Here is a 21,213-nt window from a genome sequence, read left to right on the forward strand (position 1 = left end):
CCCCTCCGTGGGCCCCAGAGGGGGTGAAGAAGCTGAGCCTGTGGCCTGCGGGGGGATCTTGGCTGATCCCAGACCCTGGGGGACAGGTGGTTTCTTGAAGGTTTCTTTTATTCTCCTTTTGCCCACAGTTTGGGTCTCCACTAAAGGCCAGAGGGTGCTGTCAACGGGGCAGAGACCCCCAGGGCCCGAAACAGAGTGCTGGGCTCACCAAATAATTGCGGAGGGGGCGTAATGTAGAGAGTTTTTCACCCCAAGAGGCTTGGGGATACTTTGGGGGTGCAGAGGGAGGGGAGGTGGGGAGCTTGGCTGGGGGAGAGAAGAGGGTGAGCTCCGGGAATCCCCCGGAACGGCCGTGACTGGGAGCGCACCGGAGGGGGGGTGCCCCACGACCACTCGTGCCCCCCCCCACCCCCGTGCCCCCCGCGTCCCGGCCCCTGCCCGCGGGGGCGTGGCCTAGCGCGGGGGCGGAGCCGCAGGGGGCGTGGCTGTGAGGGGCGGGGCGTGCTCGGGGCGGGGCCGGGGCGCGGCGCGGAGCGGGAGGCGGCGGCGGGGCCGCGGTGAGTGCGGGGGCCGGGCCGGGGGCGCCCGGGGGTCCCGCGGGCCCGGCGGGGCGCGGGGGCGCTCCGGGGAGTTGGGCGGCAGGGTGCTCCTGGGGAGCTGCCGGTGCTTGGGGTGTTGTGGGGCCGGGCCCCCTGGGGCCGATTTGTGGGGGTCCGGGGGTTGGGGGGGCAGCGGCGGCCCTGGAGCTCCGTGCGGTGCTTTGGGGATGTTTCGGGGGCACTTCGGGACGGTCCTGCGAATGCAGAGGCCCAGGGGCTCAATGGGGTAGTTGAGGGGGTCGCGGGGCACTTTAGGGGTGCTTCAGGGGCGAGCTATGGGGCAGTGCAGGCCTAAGCGTGCTGTGGGGCACTTTGGGAGTGTTTTGGAGCACTTTGGGAGTGGTTTGGGAGCACTTTAGGGGCGTTGTAGTGCAGCAGAGGCCCAGGAGCGCCATGAAGCATTTTAGGGGTGTCATGGGGAACTTTGGGGATGGTTCAGGGCAGTGTGGGGGAGCTGTAGGGCAGTGGGGCCCACGGGCACCGTGTGGCAGTTCAGGGTGCTGTGGGGTTGGGGTGGGTGGAAGCACCGTGGGACAGACTTGGCGCTCTGGGGCTCAGTGGGGCAGCGGAAGGGGGGTGAGAGGGCGGGGGGCGTTGGGGGGCAAGAGGGGCAGCATCATCGGGGGAACCTCAGGATGCTGGGGGCCTGGAGAGGGGCACAGCCGGGCACGGATGGTGTCCGTCCCGCATGTGCTGGGTGTGTGGGGTGGGACGGCGGCTGACCCTAATTCCCCCTGCCCCGGGCTGGCCCTGCGATGCCCCCTGCGTGGGGGCACGGGGGTCCCCGGCGGCCCGGAATCCCCACAGCAGCTCAGGGTGGGGGTCTGGTCGAGCAGGGACCTAGTGTTCCCTTGCCATTTAGGGGTCGGAACAGTGCGATCCGGCAACGCTGTGTTCCGGCCGGAGTGGCTGGAGGTGACGCCACCCCAGTGGGTGACTGGTTTTACTGGGTGGCTGGAGGCCGGACTGGGCACTCCCTCCCTCCGCGGGCGGCGGTGGGACACTCTCGGCAGGCCGGGGGCTGGGGGGAGGGAGAAGATGGAGTCTGTTCCCACCGCCTGCCTGGCGGGGTCCCCGCAGTGACCGTGTCCCCTCCAGGCTGTGCAGGGACCCGCTGTCCCCAGGACTGTTCGTCCCCTTGACCTGCACATCCTGGGGTAGTTTCGCGGGGGTGGGGTACTGTGTCTTGGCTGCTGGGCTGGGGGGCCATTAGATATCCCTTTGGTGTTCCTGGTCCCTGATTCCTGTTCCTCTGGCAGCAGCAGGTCCCCAGTGGCGGGCTCTTGTCCCCACCACACTTCCCGGGGTGACCGCAGCCCACCCTGGGTGCCCGGAGCAGCGCACCCGCCGCCGGGCTCCCCTGCCACCCTCCGTGCCACGCTGGCACCACCTGCCTTGGCCCTGCCGGCTAGGGGGCCTGGAGGGAAGGGGGCAGCGGGGAGCACGGGGGACCCTGCCGCCGTTCAGCCCCCTGACCCCCTCCTCTTCCTCCTCCCCGCTTCAGGGGCCGGCGGAGCCCTGTTCAAGGTGAAGGGGCTCGAGAGGACCGGACGGATGGGCAGCGGCTGGCGAGGTGAGCGGAGCTGTTGAGGGGGGGTCCCCCACCTGCCCACCCAAGGGTATCAGGAGCGCGGTGTGAGGTCACGGTGCCTGGGGATGGCACGTGCCGGTGGGGGTGACGGTGGCGGGGGGGTTGGCTCGCCGGCATCTCTCCCCTGCTCGCCCCTCCCCGGGCTCTGGCAGGCGGATTGATTTCAGGTGACAGCTCGGCGGGCGAGACCGTGCGGGCAGCGCCGCCCCCCCGCCCGCGCCCTGTGCCAGCCGCAGCCATGTGCGAGATGCGATGAGGCAGCAGGGGATGGATCCGGCCCGTCGGCCGGCTCCCGTCACGCGGGCGTATGGCGTGGGTTGGGGCAGGGGGAGTCACGGCACAGACCGGCAGAGCCCCCCCAGCTGGAGGGGGCCGGAACAAGCCTCCGTGTGTTGGGGCCGGGAGAGAGCCTGGTGCCCACCTGGCAGCTTCCCCCTTGGTGACCCTCTGCAGGGAACCCTGTGCCCCACTGTGGATGGTTTGAAATGGAAAGCAGGCTCTGTGGGGTTACTGCTGAGAACTGGGGGCTGTGGGGCAGAGGAGGTGGCTGACCCTGGTGTATGGGGCTGTCCCCTGTTCTCTGTTAGGCAGCACTGGTAGGTGCCCATGGGGCAGACAGGCGGGCAGGCTGCCTGTGAGCCAGCTCTCTGCAGGCCTCTCGGGATTCGCCTCCAGTCCTGGCACGCTTCCCGTGGTAGGGTCACGCCAGGGCATGGTATGAGGCAGGAGGACTGCATCGCCACTGCCCTACGATGCCACCAGCACCCCATAGCCCCTGGCAGCCCCAGGCTGCTCCACTAGGGTGCTGAGGCCAGCTTGGGGGTTGCTAGTACTACTCCCTCCAACTAATCCTGGTTTTGTTATGGTTCATTTGGCATCTCCTTCTGCCCTTGGGTCAACCTTCACCTATAAGATTGGATATGGTGACTGGGGGACCTGGGGATGTACCTGTGCCCATCTGGGTGGATGGTGGGGCACTTGTCAGCATCCATGGCTTTCTAATGCCCTGTTTCCCTTGCCTGCAGGCTGCCCACGTGCCCCTGCCTGCCGGGGGCCGCCCCGCCATGGCCATCGTGCAGACGCTGCCTGTGCCCCTTGAGGCTGTTGCTGAGGGGGCCACACAGCTCCGCACCACCACCTGCTCACCCCCTGCCACCATGGGCAGTGTGGGCAGCCTCCTGCCTGTCCGGCCTCGCCACGACTGTGCAAGTGATGGAGACCCCTCCACTGCCTCCTTCTGCAAGCAGGAGGGGCTGCTCCGGGCCACTCCTGAGGAGCCCCGTGTATCTGTACCCGGTGTCACCCACTCCTACGCCAATGGGGGCTTCTGTGGCGACTGGCTTGATGCCTCCTCTCCTGCCAGCCCCTGTAGTGACTCAGATGATCTCCGTGATGACCAAGCACCAAGTGATCACCTTCGGGGGCCACCCCCCAAGCTTGTACCTGTCTCTGGCAAGCTGGAAGAGGTGGGGGGGGCAGCAGCAGGGTGGGTGGGTGTGTGATGCAGTCTTGATTTTACACCCTGTGCCACACTGCGACTGTTGGCTCAGATGTGTAAAATGGTGTCATATGGCCACACTTCTGGTGTCCCTGGGGAAGTGGCAATCCCTATGCCCTTAATGTCCCCTCCATCATGCCAAGGGTGTTTGGAGAGCTCACCTGGACATCCGTGGAAAGGTGATGAAGTGGGTGGTGACTGGCCTCTGTTTCCTTTGGGGTGTGAAGGCATCAGGTGTAGGGGCACCCACTGTAGCATTCCTTGGCAGCCCTTGGGGCTAATGGGTCCTCCCCAACCCCTCACTCTCCCCTCTTTTCCTGGCAGAACGTGGAGAAGACCCTGATCCGCCCCATGGCCTTCAAGCCAGTGGTATCCAAGCTTCGGAATGCCCAGCCAGGCACACGCCTGGGGCTCTCAGAGAGCCAGGTGAACCTCACCCACTTGCTGGGTGCTGAGAAGCCTGGCTCTCTGAGCTGCCGTGCCAGCACCCTCTCGGACTCGGGGCGCAACTCCCTCTCCAGCCTGCCCACCTACAGCACGGGCTGCAGCCAGCACCCAGAGGTGGGTGCCCTGCCGACCACTCCTCATGGCCCCCTCGACCCTCTGGGGAGCTGCCGCCCCTCCAACTCGGACAGCGGGCGCTCATCCTCCAGCAAGAGCACAGGCTCGCTGAGTGGCCGGGGCCGGCCCTCCTCAGAGAGTGGCTCCTGCGGGCGCTCTCCGCTGCCTGGCGAGGAGGCCATGCTGGTGCGGGAGCTGGAGGACAAGCTGCGGGAGAGGGAGGCCGAGCTGCGGCTCCTGCGTGACAGCCTGGATGAAAATGAGGTGGCCATCTGCCAGGTATGTCCCTGGTGTCTGCATGTCCTGTACCTGTCTCCCTCCCTGGAGACAAGTGTGGACATACCCCCTGGTTGGGAGTAGGGACTCACTTTGGGGACCTGTTACAGACCTTTGCAGGGGGATACTTTTTCTTGTAGGTCTGGGTATGTGGGTTTTTCCCACCAGTTGGGTGGTCCTGTGTAGTCCATGGGGGAGCCCTGTATGGCCCATGGCACCAGTTGTACAGAGTGAGGTGCCTTATCTTGGGTGCCCTTTTTTGAATGAGCCTGGGACCTGTCACTTCTCCCTGCTTATGATGGAGCTGGAGGAGCCCTATAGGCTCTGGGGGTGCTAACATGGGGGGTCCATCATGCAGAAGAATAGGTGAGCACAAGGAGGTGTGTACCACCACATTGCACTCTTCCTGGATCCTTCCTCCATCTGGGGGAGATGTGCTGCCCCCTCCTCATGATACCAATCTTGGAGATGGCAGGTCAAGTGGGAGGGTGCTGTGCTGCCCTCCCAGCACTTGTGCATCCCCTGGCCCAGGTGTTTGAGGAGAAGCAGCGTCGGTGTGAGCAGGAGCTGGAGGGGCTGCGGCAGCGCTGTGCAGCCCAGGCGCGGCAGGCAGCCCATGCAGCACATCGGGGACAGCAGGTCCTGCAGCTCCAGGTGCTGCAGCTGCAGCAGGAGAAGAAACAGCTGCAGGAGGACTTGACCCAGCTGCTGCAGGAGCGTGAACTGCTAGAGCGTCGCTGTGCCTCCTTCCAGCGGGAGCGCACTGAGTTGGCACCCCGGCTGGAGGAAACCAAGTGGGAGGTGAGTCACCCAGCTGTGCCAGCCATGTCAGGGAGTGCAGGCTGTGGCTGGGGGCTCCTGGCTGACACCTGAACCCATTGTCCCCACAGGTGTGCCAGAAGTCAGGGGAGATCTCTCTGCTGAAGCAGCAGCTGAAGGAAGCACAGGCAGAGCTGGCGCAGCGGGGCGCCGAGCTGCTGGGGCTGCGGGCTCAGCTGCGGGAGGCACGGGCGCAGCTGCAGGCGGGCGAGCGGCGGGCGCAGGGGCTGCAGGAGGCCGCCCGCCTCAAGGCACTGGAGCTGGAGGTCTGTGCCAATGAACTGCAGCGCCGCAAGAGCGAGGCCGACCTCTTCCGCGCCAAAGCCGGCCGGCTCGAGCAGGAGGTGGTGGGGCTGCGGGAAGCTGCCCGCGGGCGATGCCCACCAGGCACTGGTGAAGGTTGCCCCCCACCTGGTGAAGGATGCTCCTCAGGCAGCGAGGAGTCCCGGGGCAGCGTGGGGCTGCGGCGGCAGCTGGAGCGGCTGCGTGCAGAGGTGGCCCTGGAGCGGCGGCGTGGGCAGGAGCAGCGGGATGCCTTCGAGCAGGAACGCGGCACGTGGCAGGGCGAGAAGGAGCGGGTTATCCGCTACCAGAAGCAGCTGCAATACAGCTACATCCAGATGTACCGGCGCAACCGGCGGCTCGAGCAGCGGCTCCAGCAGCTCCGGCTTCAGGGCGAGGACCCCCTGCCCGAGCCCTGTGACCCACCTGACCCGCCCTTTGAGGAGATAACAGCCACCGAGATCTGAGATGCTGCCTGCCCTTGCCCCATGCTTGGAGGGCTGAAGGGGCTTCTAGCCCCTGTGATTTTGGGACCTGTGGGGCGGTGAGGAGCCCCTGCTCTCCTCCAGCTCTGCAAACTGCTGCCACTGTGAAGGGGCAGGGGAGACCACAGGTGCTGCCCTCTCCCCAGCATTGAGGTCTTGGGGCGAGGGTGTATCGGTGCCCACAGTGAGGGGTGCCTATGAGATGTGGGGTCAGGTGGGTGCTGAGTCCTGGCCTTAGGGCCGCCCGGAACTGGTTTCTGCTGATCCTCTTAGCTCCTGGGGATTAGCCGCACTAGCTTCAGCCAGGGTCACCTTGGGCAGGGGGAGGGCTGACTTGTCCCCTCCCTCTCATCCCTGCTGGCACTGTCACCCAGTCACTTGGTGTGCACCCTGTCTCTGCCCATGCCAGCCTCCCTTATGCCCCTTTGTGTGTTTGTCAGGGAATTTGTTTCTGTGCCATTTTAAATAACTCTATTTTTATAGGACCTACCAAAACATATCACCCTCTCCTAGCTCACACCTCACCAGTCTGTGCCCCCTTGCCACAGGGCAGTTTGCCCTCAGTGCCTTTCCCATGCTCTTGCCCCCAGCATCCCTCTGTTTCCCCCCCAAAAAAGCCCATGCCTCTGTGATACCCATCCTGCCAGGGGAGAGGGGCGTGGTGCTCCATGTGCCAGCTTGGGACACCCTGGGAACACCCCCGGGGATGGGCAGAGGTGGGGGGCCCTGACGGGCACCAAGAGGGGAGTCAAACCAAAGGAAAAGTCTGGCTGTGCCCAGCTGTGGCTTGGTCACCCCTGGCTCCAGGGGGGGATTTTTGTACTTTATTTCAGTCATGTCTCGTTCCCAGAGCCTGGCTCATCAATGTACCACCCAGAAACAGCGATTAAAAACAAGCCCCTGGCTGTGTTTTTTTCAGGACTCTGCGTGTCCAGAGCAGGGTCAGAGACCACCTGTCATTCCCCTGTGTTGCCAGTGCTGCCCTCCCTTGGGTCCTGCAGTGGGCAGCTGCTCCATGCCTTGGGGGCAGGTCCAGCCCTCACACCCTCTGGCTGCACTGAGACCAGCCACATCTCGGCGCAGGAATGAGCCATCTGGCTCCTCTGGAACACAGCGTGGCTCCTCGAATAGGGGGTGCAGCATCACTCTGGTGGTGGTCCAGGCGCCCGCACCACCAGCTCCATGGGCTCCTTGGCTTTATTACGGTAGGCCTGGCGGATGATGTCCACAGCCCTCTGGTGCGTGACATTCTGCAGGCTCTCCCCGTCCACCGACACCAGCTCCTGCCCGGCCTGGGTCCCAGAAGGGAAGGCCAAAGGTAAAGTGCAGCTGCTTTTGGGCTGCCAGGGTACTGCCAGCAAGCCACTAGCACCAGAGGATATCCACCCACCGCCTGGCATGTGCTGAGACCCCCGTACCTTGAGGATGCCACTGAGGAAGGCAGCTCCACCAGGGAAGATCTTCTCAATCTTCACCACTGGCTGTGCCCTTGACTCAATACCACCAGAGATGCTGATCCCTGCAAGGGAGCCACGAGACCCTCACACCTGGGTAGGCTGGGACCCCCACCCACTTCTAAGCATGGCACCACCTTTCCCTGGGGAGCTCCATCTCTGTCTTGCCCTATTTTTGCAGGTCCTAGAGAGACTGAGGGGCTGGAGCAGGGACAGCTCTTTACCCCCATTCTTATTTTGGAGGAATGCTCTGGGATTTGCCCCTTAACCAGGGGATGCCACCCATCCCACTGATGCTGGTGCCAGAAGGGTCCTCACCCCACCCATATGCCAGCCCCATGTGTCACCCACCCAGTGAGTGCTTCAGCTTGGAGAGGGTGACGGTGAGCAGATGATACTCTTCCTCCTCCTCTTCCTCCCTGCCAGCATCTTCAGGGCCATTGGTGGCTGCCCCAGCCCTTGCCTCACCCCCTGGCCCCCCAAAGAGAGGGGCAAGAGGAGGCCATGCCCGCTGGGGCTTCCCCAGCATTTCGGCTTCTCTGTTGGGCGCTGTCCTGGGGGGTTCCTTGCGCCAGGTGGCCCGGGGGCTGCGAGAGTGCCCGTGCCCCTTTCCAGGGGGGGGCTCAGCCAGCAGCCAGTTGGGGGGCCGAGGGCCAAGGGTGGGTGGGGGCCGGCTGGCAGAGGCATAGGCATCCACTGGCACGTCAGGGAGTGGGGTGTAGGTGCGGGGGTGAGGCCGGCGGGGGCTGGGGGAGGCTCTTGGACGGGCTGGGCTCGCCTGCTGCTCCCCAGCTTCCTCCAGCTCTGGGGTCCCTGCTGGCTTCAGCAGGAATCCGCCCCGATAGTCTGCAATGAGAGGGGCTCAGAGATCTCTCTAGGGACCCACAACCCTGCTCCTTGTGACCCCTGCCATGCCAGCCTCCCACGAGCACCCCAAAGCCCAGGGTCCTTTGCCACCTAGGGCTCCAGATCTTCCTCATCTAGGCACCCCTAGACAGCCCAGTTCTCTGCAAGCCATGTCTCTCCATGTCCTCCTCCCCAAGAACCCCAGCACCCAAGATCCACAGATTGTGCTGCTCCCAGTCTTCCCAATACCCAGGTATACCAGATGCCTTCTTCCCTGGGAGCCCTGGCATTCAGGTATCCCAGCTCCCTTTCTCCTCTCCAAAACTCCCTCCACCCTATCCCCACTGGGCAGCCAGGTGTCCAGGCACACCCTACAGGTGGCACTTACCAGGCACTGGTGTGATGAGGTGTCTCTTGGGGGGGACGTCATGGTGGGCCGGGCGGAGGGCAGGTGAGCGCACTGCAGCCAGGGAGAACTCCCAGTCACCTCCTGAGCTGCACCCACCCTTGACCACTACCTGCCTCCAGTAAAGGTCCCTGGGGGGCTGGGATCTACCTGAGCGGCTCTTCAGGGCATCAAAGGCTTCCAGCTCCAGGGGCATCACCATGCTGTCAAACCTGCCCAGGTCTGTGGCGGCCACCACACTCCTGCCAAGGCAAAAAGGTGGGGGCAGGTTGTAGCAGTCTCTGAGGTGGAGTGTGATCAGGGCTGAGGAGCACGTGTGAGGCTCCACTTCAATCACACCAGGATGGGTAATACTGGAGTTCCCAGATATTTCCTAGCAGCACTTGCCTCACGTCCCGCAGCAGCAGGACCTTCTCGGGCCGGTCCAGGATGGCCAGCAGTGGCCGCACCAAATCCTCCACGCTGCCCTCATGCAGGTACTGTGGGCACAGGAGGGGGATCAGTGGATCGATGCCCCCTCAGCCATTTCTTGGTTTACATCCCAGAGTCAAGCATGGGCACAGAGTGCTCACCATGCCCCTAGGATGCAGGAGCTTTCCAGGGATGAGCCCAGCATGGCAGCGCTGCCCTGTCTGTGCTCTGCCTGCACCCTGCCTTCAGTGCATACCCGGGAGCAGTGGCGGAGCACGGCTGTCACCTCATCGGGGCTGAGGAGACGTGCAGCAGTGTCCTGGATGTGTGGGAGCCGGGCCTCAGGGTCGCTGCTGTTGGGCTGCAGGGTGGCGATACCCATGGGGCCCAGGATGCTGGCACGCCGGCTTTTCTCTGGGGAGGCACAACAAGGAGGGGTGGCCAGCGGGGCAAGGACTGCCCCAGCCAGCCCACAGAGTTCCCCATCCTCCCTACCCCAGCAGCTCACTCCACACCAGAGCGGGACAGACACAAACAGCGCAGGGCCAGGTGCATGCAGAGCCTGCCCCACACCCCCCCAGGCACACGGGCACCTCCGTTACCCCGCTTCAAGCTCCGGATGACAAACTTCTGCACAGCGCCTACTGCAAGGGAGATGGAGAGGGGTGAGTGCCCGGGGCAGACAGCAGCATCACCGCCCACTGTCAAAACTGCATGCTTGGGGAACCCCTCCCTCTGCCCCCTTCATGCCAGGGATACCACAACAGGCCCAGAGAAGGGGGAACAGTCCCAGGCCGAGTCCCTCTGTGCCCTGTCACCCAGGCTGATACCTCTGTCCCCGTCAGAGCGCCCTGGGGACTTGGTGCGTGCCCGGCGATCAGAGCCAGGGGCCTCCTGGCTGGGGGGGGCCCAGCTCTGGCTGGTGGCACGGCCCCCCTTGAAAAAGAGGTTGACAAGGGTCTTGGAGCGGTGCAATCCTGGGGGAGCCCCTCGTGCCCCTTGTCCCTCTGGCTTCTCCTTCTTCCGCTTCTCCTCTGTGGACAGAGAGACGAGGGTGTTGGTGTGTAGAGGTGAAGGAATGCCACCCCAAATCTTGTCTGGGGGCAGGGAACTTTGGGGGATTGGAGGGGCTACTGGGAGACACTGACTGGAAAAGAGTCCTTCTGTGGGGTACAGTGGATCACCAGGGGCCACGGGGCTGGGCTTTGGGGTGTCTGGCAAGCCCCAGGGACAGAGTTGGGTCTATGTGGGGTTATAGGATACCCAGGACCAGTGGCCAGGAGGCTATATGGGCCGTAGGGTGCCAGGGTAGGGACCAAGATATTTGCTATAAGAAGCCCAGGAATGGGGGCCAGGTATCTATGTGTGCCAGGGAATAAAGGATGCTTGAGTGGGGGACAGGCCTCTACATGGGGCAGGGCCTGAGCTGTGGGACTCCCAGGGCATATAGAGTTGGAAGGAGACTTCATCCAAGGTTGAGTCCCATGTGTGGGGCTTTGCTCCAGTGCCTACCGGCGACAGTGAGGTCACTCTGGGAGCGTGTAATGGGCTGCCGCGGCCGGCTCAGCGCCAGCAGAAGCGCTGTCTTGGGTGAGTGGGTGAAGGTCCGGCGTGGGTGGGTGCCAGGGGTCTCGCGGGTGCCCTGGCCCCGGATGGCCGTGTCCCGTAGCAGCTCGGGGGGCCGCACTGTGCGCCGTGTCTCTGGCAGCCCCTCGGTGGCTGGCTCGGTCTGCATGGCCCGCTCGGCACGTTCCCGCACCCAGCCCCGCCGTGGCCCATCCTCCGTGGAGATGGCCACATCCACAGTGCGGGCTGGGGACACTGGGGCAGCTGTCCCCAGCCCATTCACTGCCCCTGGTGCTGGTCCCGAGGAGTAGGAGGAGATGGAGGAGCTGGTTTCTGAAGTCTGAGCCAGCTGTTGCAGCTGCCCGTTGGTCACTGCAAGGCACAGCAAGGACACACTGTGAGCCAGCTAGAGCTCCATATCCCCCCCAAAGACAGCATATGTGGGGAACCCACAAAGCCATGGGGACCACTGGACTGCTGGCCATTACATAGGGATCATCACATCCTCTCCAAGAAAGTGGTCATGTAGGATGCGGTGGGTTCACAGAGACCACAAGGCTGCTGGCCATGGCAGGGGGCTCTTTCAAGTGGGACCTTGCAAGTCCATCAGGCATATGGGTATGCTAACAGTGGAACAGGGAGCTCCCTGCTCCCTCCAAGGCCTTGGGACCCCATGGCATGCAGACCTTCTCCCTCCCTACAGTGGTCAGACAGCACACGCATGGGAGTCCCAGCCCCCCCGTGCCCCAGCCCAGCACCCCTCCAGTGCCCAGCACCCCTGCCAGTACCCGCACGGCACTGCCCTTACAGCGACTGAGCCAGCAGTATTCAGCCACCAACTCCTTGTAGGCAGGGAACCGGCCTGTCTCCTAGGCACAGGGGGAGAGGACAAGGGGGTCAGTGAGTGCTGGCTGCCCTGGCGAACTCGATCTGGTGCCAACCATGAATAATGCATCCCCCCCTCCCACCTGCCTGAAACCCAACCAGCCAGCAGCTGCACCAGCCCCTGGCACTGGGCTGAGCAGGGGCGGTGCCAGTGAAGGGACATGGCAGCCCTGCCTCATTTGAGGGTCCATGGGGCAGGGTGTGGGTACCTTGATTGTTAGCATGATGTGGGTCTGCCCCTTGAGCACCTCCACTGCCTTGCTATGGCTTATGTCTTCAAACTTGACTCCATTGGCTGCAAGGACTTGGTCTCCCACCCGAATGCCGTTTTGCTCTGCCAGCCCTCCAGGGTCCACCCTAGGGAAGTAGGGGGACAGGATGGGACAAAGCCCTTGGAGAGGGCTTGGAACTCCCTGCAGGAGTTCTGCTCCTGCCCCACATCTCCATTTGGCTCAGCACCCACGGTGGTAATGACCACAGTCTTCTGAGAGTGGGGGTGCTCAGCCAGAGAGGAGGGTGTGAGCCCCAGCATGGGCACAGCAGAGGCTGGGGTGTCACCACCCCTTCATGCCCCGGGGGAACCGTACTTGGAGACATAGATGCCGAGGCCGAACTCTCTGCCACCGCGGATGTTGAAGCCCAGGCAGTAATCATCGGAGGTGGTGTAGAGGTGGACGATGCGCCGCAGCCCATCCTCGGAGCCACTCTCCGATGGTGTCGAGCCACTTTTCTCTACTACCAGGCGCCTGTTCACCACATCCACCCTGGAGCATGGGTACACAGGGATTTGGCTCTTGTCCTCCAGCGGGATGGGACCATTGGCAGCCCCCATTCGAGGAGAGTGATGGGGGGATGGGGGATGTTTAGGATGGGGTTTGCACCTACCCTACCTGCTCCAGACCTTCCTATCCCATCCTATATGCCACCCTGGTTTCTCCCCACCTTTGCCAGGGATTTCTGATGCCACTCCACCCTGGGGGGCCCCCAGGGATCCTCCCTGTTGCCCAGAATCCCTCACCAACCTCCCCCAGCACACCCTGCATGGGGTTGGGTTTTGGGGTGCTGCCATGGGAGATGCCCTGCTCACCACGCTGTCTTCTCCTTGGAGAACTTGATTCCTGGCACACGGCCCATCCGCCGGACCACCATGCGGAGGCGGTTGTTGCCGGTGAGGACCTTGACAGCGCTGCTCATCGTGATATTCTCCAGACTCACACTGTTCACCTCTGTGATCTTGTCACCAACACACAGCCCGGCCTGCTCTACAAGGGACACACAGCTCATCTGGGCACCTGACCTGGTGCTGATGCCCTTGTTTGACATCCCCTCCCTCAACGCCTCCTCAACCTGATCTGAACCCCTCGGGAACAGAGGCAGGGGTGCCTGACAATTGTACTGAATGGCTTGTCACCTTCCTGTGGCTTGGAGATGGAGCTCAGAGTCATTGGCACAGGGCTGTCTACTCCTGTGTCCCGCCCTGCACTTTGGGAAGCCTGCAAATCTCACGGCCAAAGGCAGCAGGGAGCAAATGCTGCCCTTCCACCATGAAGGATGGCATTGTCGCTGTGATCCCATGTCACTGGGAGCTCCTCGAGAGGATCTTGCTGGCATGTGCCTACCTTCACTGGTGTCCCTCACCCTGACCCTCTTACCAGCAGTGCTCCCCTCCTCCACTTTGCTGACAAAGATGCCCAACCCATGCTCGGAGCCGCCACGGACGCTGAAGCCCAGTTTGCCATCCACACTCTTCTCTACTGTGATGGCATTGATGACATCACTCTCGTTGCTGCTGGCTGTGGGGACAAAGGAGCAAATAAATCACACACACGCTGCATGTGAGCAATGGCAAGGGCTGTCTCTCTTGCTGGGAACACCTCCAGGCCCAGGGCAGCCCTCTCTGCTCCTAGACCCAGGGAATTCAGACACTGGGGCCCTCCTGGCCACGGGGGTGGGCAGAGGGCTGGGACACACCACACACCTTCGATGGGAGCATTGATGAGGATGACACGGCCCATGGGGGAGGAGGCACGGGTGCTCCGGGTGGTCCCATTGAGCAGGCGGCTCTGCTTGCTGAGGAGGTAGCGGGGAGCCAGGCTGGCTTCGCTGCTGGAGCTCAGTGACCGGCTGCCTGTCGTCATCCCCGACAGCACTGTGTCCCAGTCCTGGGCCATGGTGGTGCTGGGCACTCCGGTGTCCCGGCGTCTGGCTCAGGGCTGGCTGCGTCCTCACAGGGCCAGGGCTGCCCGTCAGCCAGCAGGGGACATGGCATAGTCCAGCAGCACATGCCCGGGCTTGGGCACCGCTCTTTTTCAGCAGTGCAATCCTGGGAGCAGCTGGCCTGGGTACTCGCCACTGGCAAGACAGGTCCCAGGCGCAGCAGAACAGCCTGGAGGGATAAGGAGCTTTGTGACCCCCTCTCCAGTCTGATCTCTTCCCGTCCTATAGTGTCCCAAGGATCAAACTGTCACATAGCTCCTGGGTACTACCATGGAGGTGTGGGCACAGGCTGCCCTGCCCTGGGGTATGGACGCTGGGGTGAAAAAGAGCTATCCCTGGCAGCGTAAATCCGGAAGGGGATGCAAAGGGGCTTTACCTAACAGAGTAAATCCGGAAAGGCTCCAGAGAGGGGATACGGGGACATTAGATTTATGCTAGAGAGCAGGACCTGATCTTTTTGGCCATTCCCCATCGTCCCTGGAGCCCCTCCGAATTCCTAATGCCATGCGGCTGGAGATGGGTGCGCCGGTCCCCAAGGCAGTTCCCGCGGGGATTTTCCAGGCGTGGGTGAAACGCCACCACGGTGCCCCCCCCACTTCATTCCCCGCTCGCCCCAGCCTGACCTCAATAAATAAGTGATGGCCCCGGCTCCGGGGACACGCCGGTATCCCCGCCGCCGCCAGCCCCCCACAGTGCCCACCCATTACCCCCCGCCAGCATCAGACGCGGATGCCCCCTCTCCGAAGGGGCGCACGGGACCCCCTGCCGCCGTCCCTCCCTCCCCCCCGCCCCGTGCCCTCCTCACCTGTCCCCATGGTGCCACCTGCGAAAGAGACACCTGGCAGCAACGCGGGGGGGAAGGCGACGCCGGGGGGCAGCACCGCCTCCTGCCCGCCCGGCCGCGGGGATTGGCTTTCCCCGTGGGACCGGAGAGGCCATCGGGAACGGGAGCTGTCAATCGAGAGCGGCCGGGGCTGGCCTTGCAGCTGGCGGGGGAGGGGGGTCAGTCCCGTGGGTGTCCCCCGCGAGGGGGTCCGGGGGCGCGTCACCTCGCGAAGCTGCGTGTGGCAAGGGATGTGGTGTCCCCCTGACCTCCTCCCTTAGCGCACAGCACCCCGAAGGCACACAGGGGAAACTGAGGCACGGTTAGGGAAGGGGGGTGTCGTGTCCCCCCGCTTCGCTCACTCCGGTGACGCGAGCCGGTATCCCCCCGTGTCCCCCTTCCCGGGGGGCATCGCCTCCAGCCCGGGCCGGCCGTGACCCCCCGGCGGGGACCGGAGCCGCCAGCGCGAACCCGACACCGCGGCGGTTTCAGGTGATGCGCGGCGGCCGCGGGGACTGCGGGGGGGCTGCGGACGGGCGGCGGGGGCGGGGGCCGGCGCGGGGGGGCCGTCCCGGGGCGCCTCCCCCCGACAACGCCGGGGTGAGGGGCTGGGCGGGCACGGCCGGGGTGGGGACACGCACCCACATGCACACGCACCCCATGCACCCACACGTCCACGGCATGCGTGTTCGTGCCCTTGCGCGCACTCACAGACACCCACGGAGCGCCGCACACGCGTGGACGCGGCCCCGCTCACACACGCGTGGTCCGGCACGCACCGCCCTGCGCACGAACGGCGCCCACTCCCGCGGGGGCGCGGTCCCCGCACGCTCCGGCGCAACGACCGCGACACGCGTGGACGCCAACGCGGCGCGTGCGAGCGCGGCGCTACGGACACGCGCGTGGCGAGGGTATCGAGACCCCGGGGCCACGCGCGCGGCTGACACGGGGACGCGCGGAGACGCGCACGTGAACACCCACGTGCGAACACACGCGCACGCGAGCACCCGAGCGAGCGGAAGCGCGCACACGCACGCGGTCACGGGCGGGCGCGTGCGCGCCCACGGGCACGCCCACGCAAGCGCGGGAGGGCCACGGGCGCCGCGTGTGGCTCGGCACGTACCGCTCCCCCCGCCGCCGGCCCCGGTCACCCGTGGTCCCCGCCGCCCCCCGCGCGCCGCCCTCGCCGGCCCGGCCCGCCCCGCCCCGCCCGGCGCGGGGCCGCCCACCCGTGACGAGGCCGCACGTCAGCGCGCGCAGGGGCGGGAGTGGGGCGGTGGCGGCGGCGGCGACGGCGGGGATACGGAGGGGATACGGCGGCCGGTGTCCCGGGAGCCGTGAGTGCGGGGGGTGCCCCGGATCGCTATGCGCGGGGGGTCACGCGTGGCGGGAGGGATGCCCCGCGCGGGAGGGAAGGGAGCAGAGCCCCACTTCTCGCGGGGAAGGGCGGGTGTGGAAATAGAGCCGTGCCGGGTGTGTCGGTGCCCTGCCGGGAGGGACGTTCCTCCTTCCAGTGCCCTTCCTCACGCCGCTCTCCCGGTGCTGGCAGCAGCTGTGCCCCCTACGTGGTGGGTCCCTGTCCCCTCCTCTGTGACCAGGGTGCTCTGCTGGGGTGGGGGGTCCTTGATGGCTGGTGTGAGCGAGGTCGGGGGTTTCTCTTTGGCACATTGCAAGGTGCAATCCCATTGCAGGTCGCACCACCCACAAACTGCCTCATGCAGTTTGGGTGGGCTCAGGAGTCGCTGCTGAGCTCTGTTACGAAGGGGCTTCCTGTTCACCCCTTGTCCTCCAGGCTGGGGGAGCACCAGAACTGCTGCAGCAGGGATGTGGGGGGGACACACAGGCACCACGGCCCATGTAACCCTTTCATCCCCTGCCCTGCCAGAAGATGCCACCGTCCTTGCCTGCCACCATCAACATCCGGGAGCCCCGCTGGGACCAGAGCACCTTTCAGGGCCGGGCCAAGCACTTCTTCATGGTGACCGACCCCCGAAACCTGCTGCTCTCAGGGGCTACACTGGAGGAAGCCCGACGGGTGGTGGAGGACTACAGGTACCCATTGGGAGCATGGATGTACCCTCAGCACTGCTTCCAGGCAGGAGCTGTTCCCAGGAGTGGGAATATAAGTGATGCTGGTCCCCCTGGCCAAAGCCCCAAAAACTGCCTGGGTGGTCCCTAAGGCATCTCCCAGCTTTTGCAAATGGTGTGGGGGACCAGTTAGGCCATGTGTGCTGGCAGAGAGTCTTTCAACAGGTGTTACCCTTACCTGACAGGGCAGGCACTGTACAGCCTGGGCTGACAGAGGACCAGCTTTGGCGAGCAAAGTACATCTATGACTCAGCTTTCCACCCTGACACGGGCGAGAAGATGATCCTTGTGGGACGCATGTCTGCTCAGGTCCCCATGAACATGACCATCACTGGTTGCATGTTGACCTTCTACAGGTACCTGTCCCCTCCTCATCCCAGGACCAAGAGGATGCCTGGGGGATCCTCCTGGCTCTGGGGTGACGAGGGGACACGTGTCCCGTACCCAGCTTGTACTCATGCTTTAGGAGCATGAGTGGCATCCTCCAGTGTCTCCAGCATCCTCTGTCTGGCAGGACCACACCGGCTGTGCTGTTCTGGCAGTGGGTCAACCAGTCCTTCAATGCCATTGTCAACTACACCAACCGCAGCGGAGATGCACCCATCACCCCCAGGTAAGCATCTCTCTGACCAGGTCCTTGAGGCACCCCAAAACACCAGGGGTGTGCCTTGAATAGCAGGGAACTGTGAGATGGGACAATGGGGACCTGGTGAAGGCAGAGATGGACCACATTGGGGCTTTCAGGGTTAGTGGTGGAGCTGAGAGAGGAACCTAGGTGTCCTGGTGCTCTTGAAGGGCGTGCTGTTCCTTCCTTCGGAGAGGCAATGGCATGGGGAGAGCCTGACTTACTGGTGTCACTTCCTGCTCTTTCAGCCAGCTGGGGACAGCCTATGTGAGTGCAACCACGGGGGCAGTTGTCACAGCACTGGGACTCAAATCCCTCACCAAGGTAAGGTGACCCTTGGCCATCACAACTGGGATCATGGACCTTCCCCATGGGATCTCCCTGAGCTCTGAGCTGAGTAGGGGAGTGGGGGAGAAAATGAAGAAAAGGGGTTTGCTGAGGTTGCCTGCACAAGGCAGCTGCTCTCCCTAGTGATGGCTGTGGAGATGGCCTGTCCCTCCAGCCATGCTCTGGATGTATCTCCAGGCTTCTTTCACCCCTCAGCCTCTGTCCAGGCCTGGCAGGGGATCTGGGACCCCCTAGACCCGTTGGTCTATGCAGCTTTTACCAGCTGAGAGTTGCAGGGGAGGCGGAAACATTTTTCCCCCAGTGGGGCTCGGACGTGGTCCTGCAAGGAAGATGGAGGCAGACCCGGGGACAGCCAGCTCTGCCCCCAGACCCTCTACATGATGTTCTCCTGCTTTTCCCCCCAGCACTTGCCAGCCATCATCAGCCGGTACGTGCCTTTTGCGGCCGTGGCAGCTGCCAACTGCATCAACATCCCGCTGATGAGGCAGAGGTGAGCCCCAGGGGTGGGACAGGCTCACCTCAGGGTTTGTAGGCACTGGTGGGGAATGCAGGGACTTCCTTGCTGATCCTTAGTGTGAGGGGTTGGCTTAAAGGTACGAGCACCTGATTGCAACCCAGGGGGTTATTGGTCCCTGTACAACCCTGTTGGGGGCTGCTGCCAAATGTGAATGTGGGTCCAGCTGAGACCCCCTCTGATTTATTGTGCAGCCAGTGGATAGGGTACAGGAGGATGCCAGCCTCCCTTGGAGACATGTCCCTGTCCTGTGTCCTTATCCCCTCACTGCTGTGCCCTGGGGCCCCCTGACCCCCTCTGTCCCTGCAGAGAGCTCAAGGTGGGGATCCCTGTCACGGATGAGAATGGGAACCGCATGGGTGAATCCACAGCAGCAGCCCAGAAGGCCATTTTCCAGGTGGTGGTATCCCGCATTGGCATGGCAGCACCGGCCATGGGTGAGTGTCCCCTCCTCTACCTGTGCTGGGAGATTCAGCTGATCCCTGGCAGCATGGGATGGAGTCCCACTGCTGGCAGGGGGCTGTGAGTACTGGGATCTCATCTCCTTCCTCCCTGCCTCAGCCATTCCGCCGGTGATCATGAACATGCTGGAGAAGAGAGCTTTCCTGAAGGTACCAGTGAACTTGGGATGGGTGGGTGGGCACAGGGACACCCACAGGGCTTGGCATATTGTTGGCATCCCGCAGGGGTGGCACTCTGTTGGGGAATAGATGCCTTTCCCCCCTGTCCACTGCACTGACACACATCCTCTCCCTGTCCCTGGCAGCGGTACCCGTACCTGAACGCTCCCCTGCAGGTCGGCCTGGTGGGACTCTGGTAAGTCACTGTCCGCCAATGGGAATTGCTGCCCTGGGCACAGACCAAGCCCAAGGGAATGGGACAATGCTGCTGGGAGCCCTGCTTGGCAGTGGCAGGGGAGAATTGACCTGCAGTTTCTTGGGAGGGTGCCAGAGCTTGGCCAGGCTAGTGGCACCCCAGGCAGATGGGATGGAATATGAGGTTCTGGGGCCAGGAGTTATTTTGCTTCATCTTGTCTCTCAAGTCTGCTATGGGCCCCTGCTCAGCATTGCTGTTCCCCCACATGATCGGGGACAGACTTTGCCCCAGGAGCCAAATGCAGGGTCTGGAGCTTCTCTGTAACCCTTTCCTGGCTGAACACCCTGCGCAGCTCTGGGCTGCCTCAGTGCTGCTCTGGGATCAGGCCATGGGTGGATGTGGGTGATTTATGCAGCCCAGCTTCACCTTTCTGTCTTTCCCTTGCAGTTTGGTGTTCGCCACCCCGTTGTGCTGCGCACTCTTCCCACAGAAAAGGTACAGACAGGCACTTTGCCTGCACGTGTTGCTCCTGTGTGGGATGAGGGTGCTCTCTGACTGCCAAGGGATTTTTTAGCTTCTTCAAGCAGTCAGGGGTTTAAACCTGTGCACGCACATCTCTGTGCAGAGGCAGCAGTGCAGACCCAAAGGTCACTGCTGGGCCATGGGGTGCAGCAGGTAATTTCCAACCTGAGGCCCCTGGTGGGTGTACTCTTTCCATCCTCTGTATCCCTGTTTTTTCTACAGCTCAATGCCTGTGAGCAGCCTGGAGCCTGAAGTCCAAGATCAGATCCGGAAGAAAGATCCATGGCTGGAGACCGTATATTTTAACAAAGGGCTTTGAGCAGGGTCCTGGGGTGGCTGAGATGTGCCCCATGGAGCTGCTGGGCCAGCCCATTGCTGAGCTTCACCCTTTGGATCCCCTTGGGGCTGCTGCCGCTTTCCCTTGGCCGTTGCGTGTCAGTAGGTCCCAGGTGCTCAGCCCTGCTTCCTGGGGTGCCTGCAGCCATGCAGCACCACACCAAACCTGTCCCCGTGCCCTGCTCTGGGGACCTCCTGGCTGGCACCCTGGTGCACTCCTCCTCTCTGCGTGTGCCTGTAGCTCTGTGCAGTGCACAGGGAAGTGCGGGCAGCAACACCAGGGACCTTGTGAGCTGTGGTGGAGGTAAAAAAAAAAGTGGGATGAGGAAGAAAGTGGTGCTCCCCAGCTTTAGGAGGCAGCAGAGAATCAGCAATTGAAGGTAGAATACCTCTGCAGGCACCCTACAGTGCCCAGTGGTTCAGCAGCTGGTACCTGGGGATGGCAGAGCAGCTTTTGGAGAAGAAAACTCCCCATACCCAAAATAACTGGGGGTGAGTGATCAATTGCATGTAGTGGCTTGAACTCAGAGTGGGGGGCTCTCCCAGCCCAGGCGTGTGCTCCCAGCTCACCTTCTGCTCTCCTCCAGGCTGCTCTGGGGACTTAATCTGGCTTTCTGCTGCTTCCATCCCCAGAGCAAATGGCACATTTTAATCCCAGTAGAGTCTTGGTTTTTATTCTCATTTTAATGCCATCTGCGTTCAGGGCTGGGCTTCCCCTGAGGGGTTACTCTACCCCCTCCTGGAGTGCTTGCTTTCAGGTGGACCTTCTCAAATAGCTTTAAGTGCACTGTGGTTTCTTCTAGATATTTTTGATATACATATCATGTACCTATATATACCAAACAATAAAGGCAGATTGTTTATACAAAACCAACATCAAAGAAAAGCTTGCTGCTTGCTACTTTGTATATGGTGGAAAGGGACTGCTATTAGGGTAAGGATGGGAGCAGGAGAGAGGGGTGGGCTGGCTTTTGGGGTTCCTCTGCACCCCCTGGGATGGGTTCTGCTCCCTGCTTTCCAGCTCGCTGCCTTTGCAGCAGCTCTGGCTGGCCTGGCCTGTGTTTAAGCTTATCCAGCTGTCAGAGGGCTTTTTTTAGTACAGTCGGCTTTGGAGCTCGCTGCTGCACAGAGAGCTTTGCTAAGCTGCTGCCCTGGATGCTGCTGGTTTGGAGAGGCCAGAGCGTCACCCTGGCTCTGCCCACACTCACACCCCCTCTTGCAGCCTGCTCACAGGACAGTCCCAGC

The 21,213-nt window shown here is 63.1% G+C and overlaps 3 protein-coding genes across 6 annotated transcripts; 2 read left to right on the forward strand and 1 right to left on the reverse strand.

Moving 5' to 3' along the window:
* The first annotated feature begins 540 nt into the window (after window positions 1-540).
* Window positions 541-7,007, forward strand: LZTS2 (leucine zipper tumor suppressor 2). The gene is made up of 6 exons (XM_033065965.1): window positions 541-557; window positions 2,104-2,172; window positions 3,216-3,656; window positions 4,013-4,528; window positions 5,057-5,326; window positions 5,416-7,007. Exons 3-6 carry the CDS (start codon window positions 3,255-3,257, stop codon window positions 6,091-6,093), a joined length of 1,866 nt encoding a protein of 621 aa, XP_032921856.1. The 5' UTR covers window positions 541-557; window positions 2,104-2,172; window positions 3,216-3,254; the 3' UTR covers window positions 6,094-7,007.
* On the reverse strand, window positions 6,895-14,789 carry PDZD7 (PDZ domain containing 7). 2 transcript variants are annotated; one of them, XM_033065963.1, is made up of 17 exons: window positions 14,702-14,789; window positions 13,658-14,065; window positions 13,332-13,472; window positions 12,767-12,941; window positions 12,267-12,443; window positions 11,889-12,036; window positions 11,603-11,663; window positions 10,741-11,166; window positions 10,059-10,262; window positions 9,831-9,872; window positions 9,485-9,642; window positions 9,205-9,296; window positions 8,968-9,059; window positions 8,800-8,871; window positions 7,917-8,411; window positions 7,530-7,630; window positions 6,895-7,403 (listed from the first exon to the last, which is right to left on the reverse strand). In XM_033065963.1, the coding sequence occupies exons 2-17, from the start codon at window positions 13,848-13,850 to the stop codon at window positions 7,254-7,256; spliced, it is 2,727 nt and encodes a 908-aa protein (XP_032921854.1). In that variant the 5' UTR covers window positions 13,851-14,065; window positions 14,702-14,789; the 3' UTR covers window positions 6,895-7,253. The 2 variants fall into 2 exon arrangements, with proteins under 2 accessions (XP_032921854.1, XP_032921855.1); XM_033065964.1 differs by lacking the exon at window positions 9,831-9,872.
* Window positions 14,790-15,134: 345 nt separating this feature from the next.
* SFXN3 (sideroflexin 3) lies at window positions 15,135-20,842 on the forward strand. 3 transcript variants are annotated; one of them, XM_033065967.2, is made up of 11 exons: window positions 15,135-15,211; window positions 16,605-16,771; window positions 16,993-17,163; window positions 17,322-17,420; window positions 17,681-17,756; window positions 18,185-18,270; window positions 18,604-18,731; window positions 18,856-18,905; window positions 19,061-19,110; window positions 19,558-19,605; window positions 19,855-20,842. In XM_033065967.2, exons 2-11 carry the CDS (start codon window positions 16,608-16,610, stop codon window positions 19,949-19,951), a joined length of 969 nt encoding a protein of 322 aa, XP_032921858.1. In that variant the 5' UTR covers window positions 15,135-15,211; window positions 16,605-16,607; the 3' UTR covers window positions 19,952-20,842. The 3 variants fall into 3 exon arrangements, with proteins under 3 accessions (XP_032921858.1, XP_032921857.1, XP_032921860.1); XM_033065966.2 differs by lacking the exon at window positions 15,135-15,211 and adding an exon at window positions 15,998-16,056; XM_033065969.2 differs by lacking the exon at window positions 15,135-15,211 and adding an exon at window positions 16,034-16,056 and having other exon boundaries at window positions 16,608-16,771.
* Window positions 20,843-21,213: the final 371 nt, after the last annotated feature.

The sequence above is a fragment of the Catharus ustulatus genome, chromosome 8, assembly GCF_009819885.2.
Source record: "Catharus ustulatus isolate bCatUst1 chromosome 8, bCatUst1.pri.v2, whole genome shotgun sequence".
Taxonomy (NCBI): Eukaryota; Metazoa; Chordata; class Aves; order Passeriformes; family Turdidae; genus Catharus; species Catharus ustulatus.

Coding starts and splice junctions, on each gene's coding strand:
- SFXN3 (XM_033065967.2), top strand. CDS start 16,608: ATGCCACCGTCCTTGCCTGCCACCATCAACATCCGGGAGCCCCGCTGG. Junction 18,271..18,603: donor ATCCCGCTGATGAGGCAGAG/GTGAGCCCCAGG, acceptor CTGTCCCTGCAG/AGAGCTCAAGGTGGGGATCC. Junction 18,732..18,855: donor CATGGCAGCACCGGCCATGG/GTGAGTGTCCCC, acceptor TCCCTGCCTCAG/CCATTCCGCCGGTGATCATG.
- PDZD7 (XM_033065963.1), bottom strand. CDS start 13,850: ATGGCCCAGGACTGGGACACAGTGCTGTCGGGGATGACGACAGGCAGC. Junction 9,873..10,058: donor GCGCTCTGACGGGGACAGAG/GTATCAGCCTGG, acceptor TCTCCCTTGCAG/TAGGCGCTGTGCAGAAGTTT. Junction 8,412..8,799: donor CCTCATCACACCAGTGCCTG/GTAAGTGCCACC, acceptor CTCTCATTGCAG/ACTATCGGGGCGGATTCCTG.
- LZTS2 (XM_033065965.1), top strand. CDS start 3,255: ATGGCCATCGTGCAGACGCTGCCTGTGCCCCTTGAGGCTGTTGCTGAG. Junction 3,657..4,012: donor TCTCTGGCAAGCTGGAAGAG/GTGGGGGGGGCA, acceptor TTTTCCTGGCAG/AACGTGGAGAAGACCCTGAT. Junction 4,529..5,056: donor ATGAGGTGGCCATCTGCCAG/GTATGTCCCTGG, acceptor CCCCTGGCCCAG/GTGTTTGAGGAGAAGCAGCG.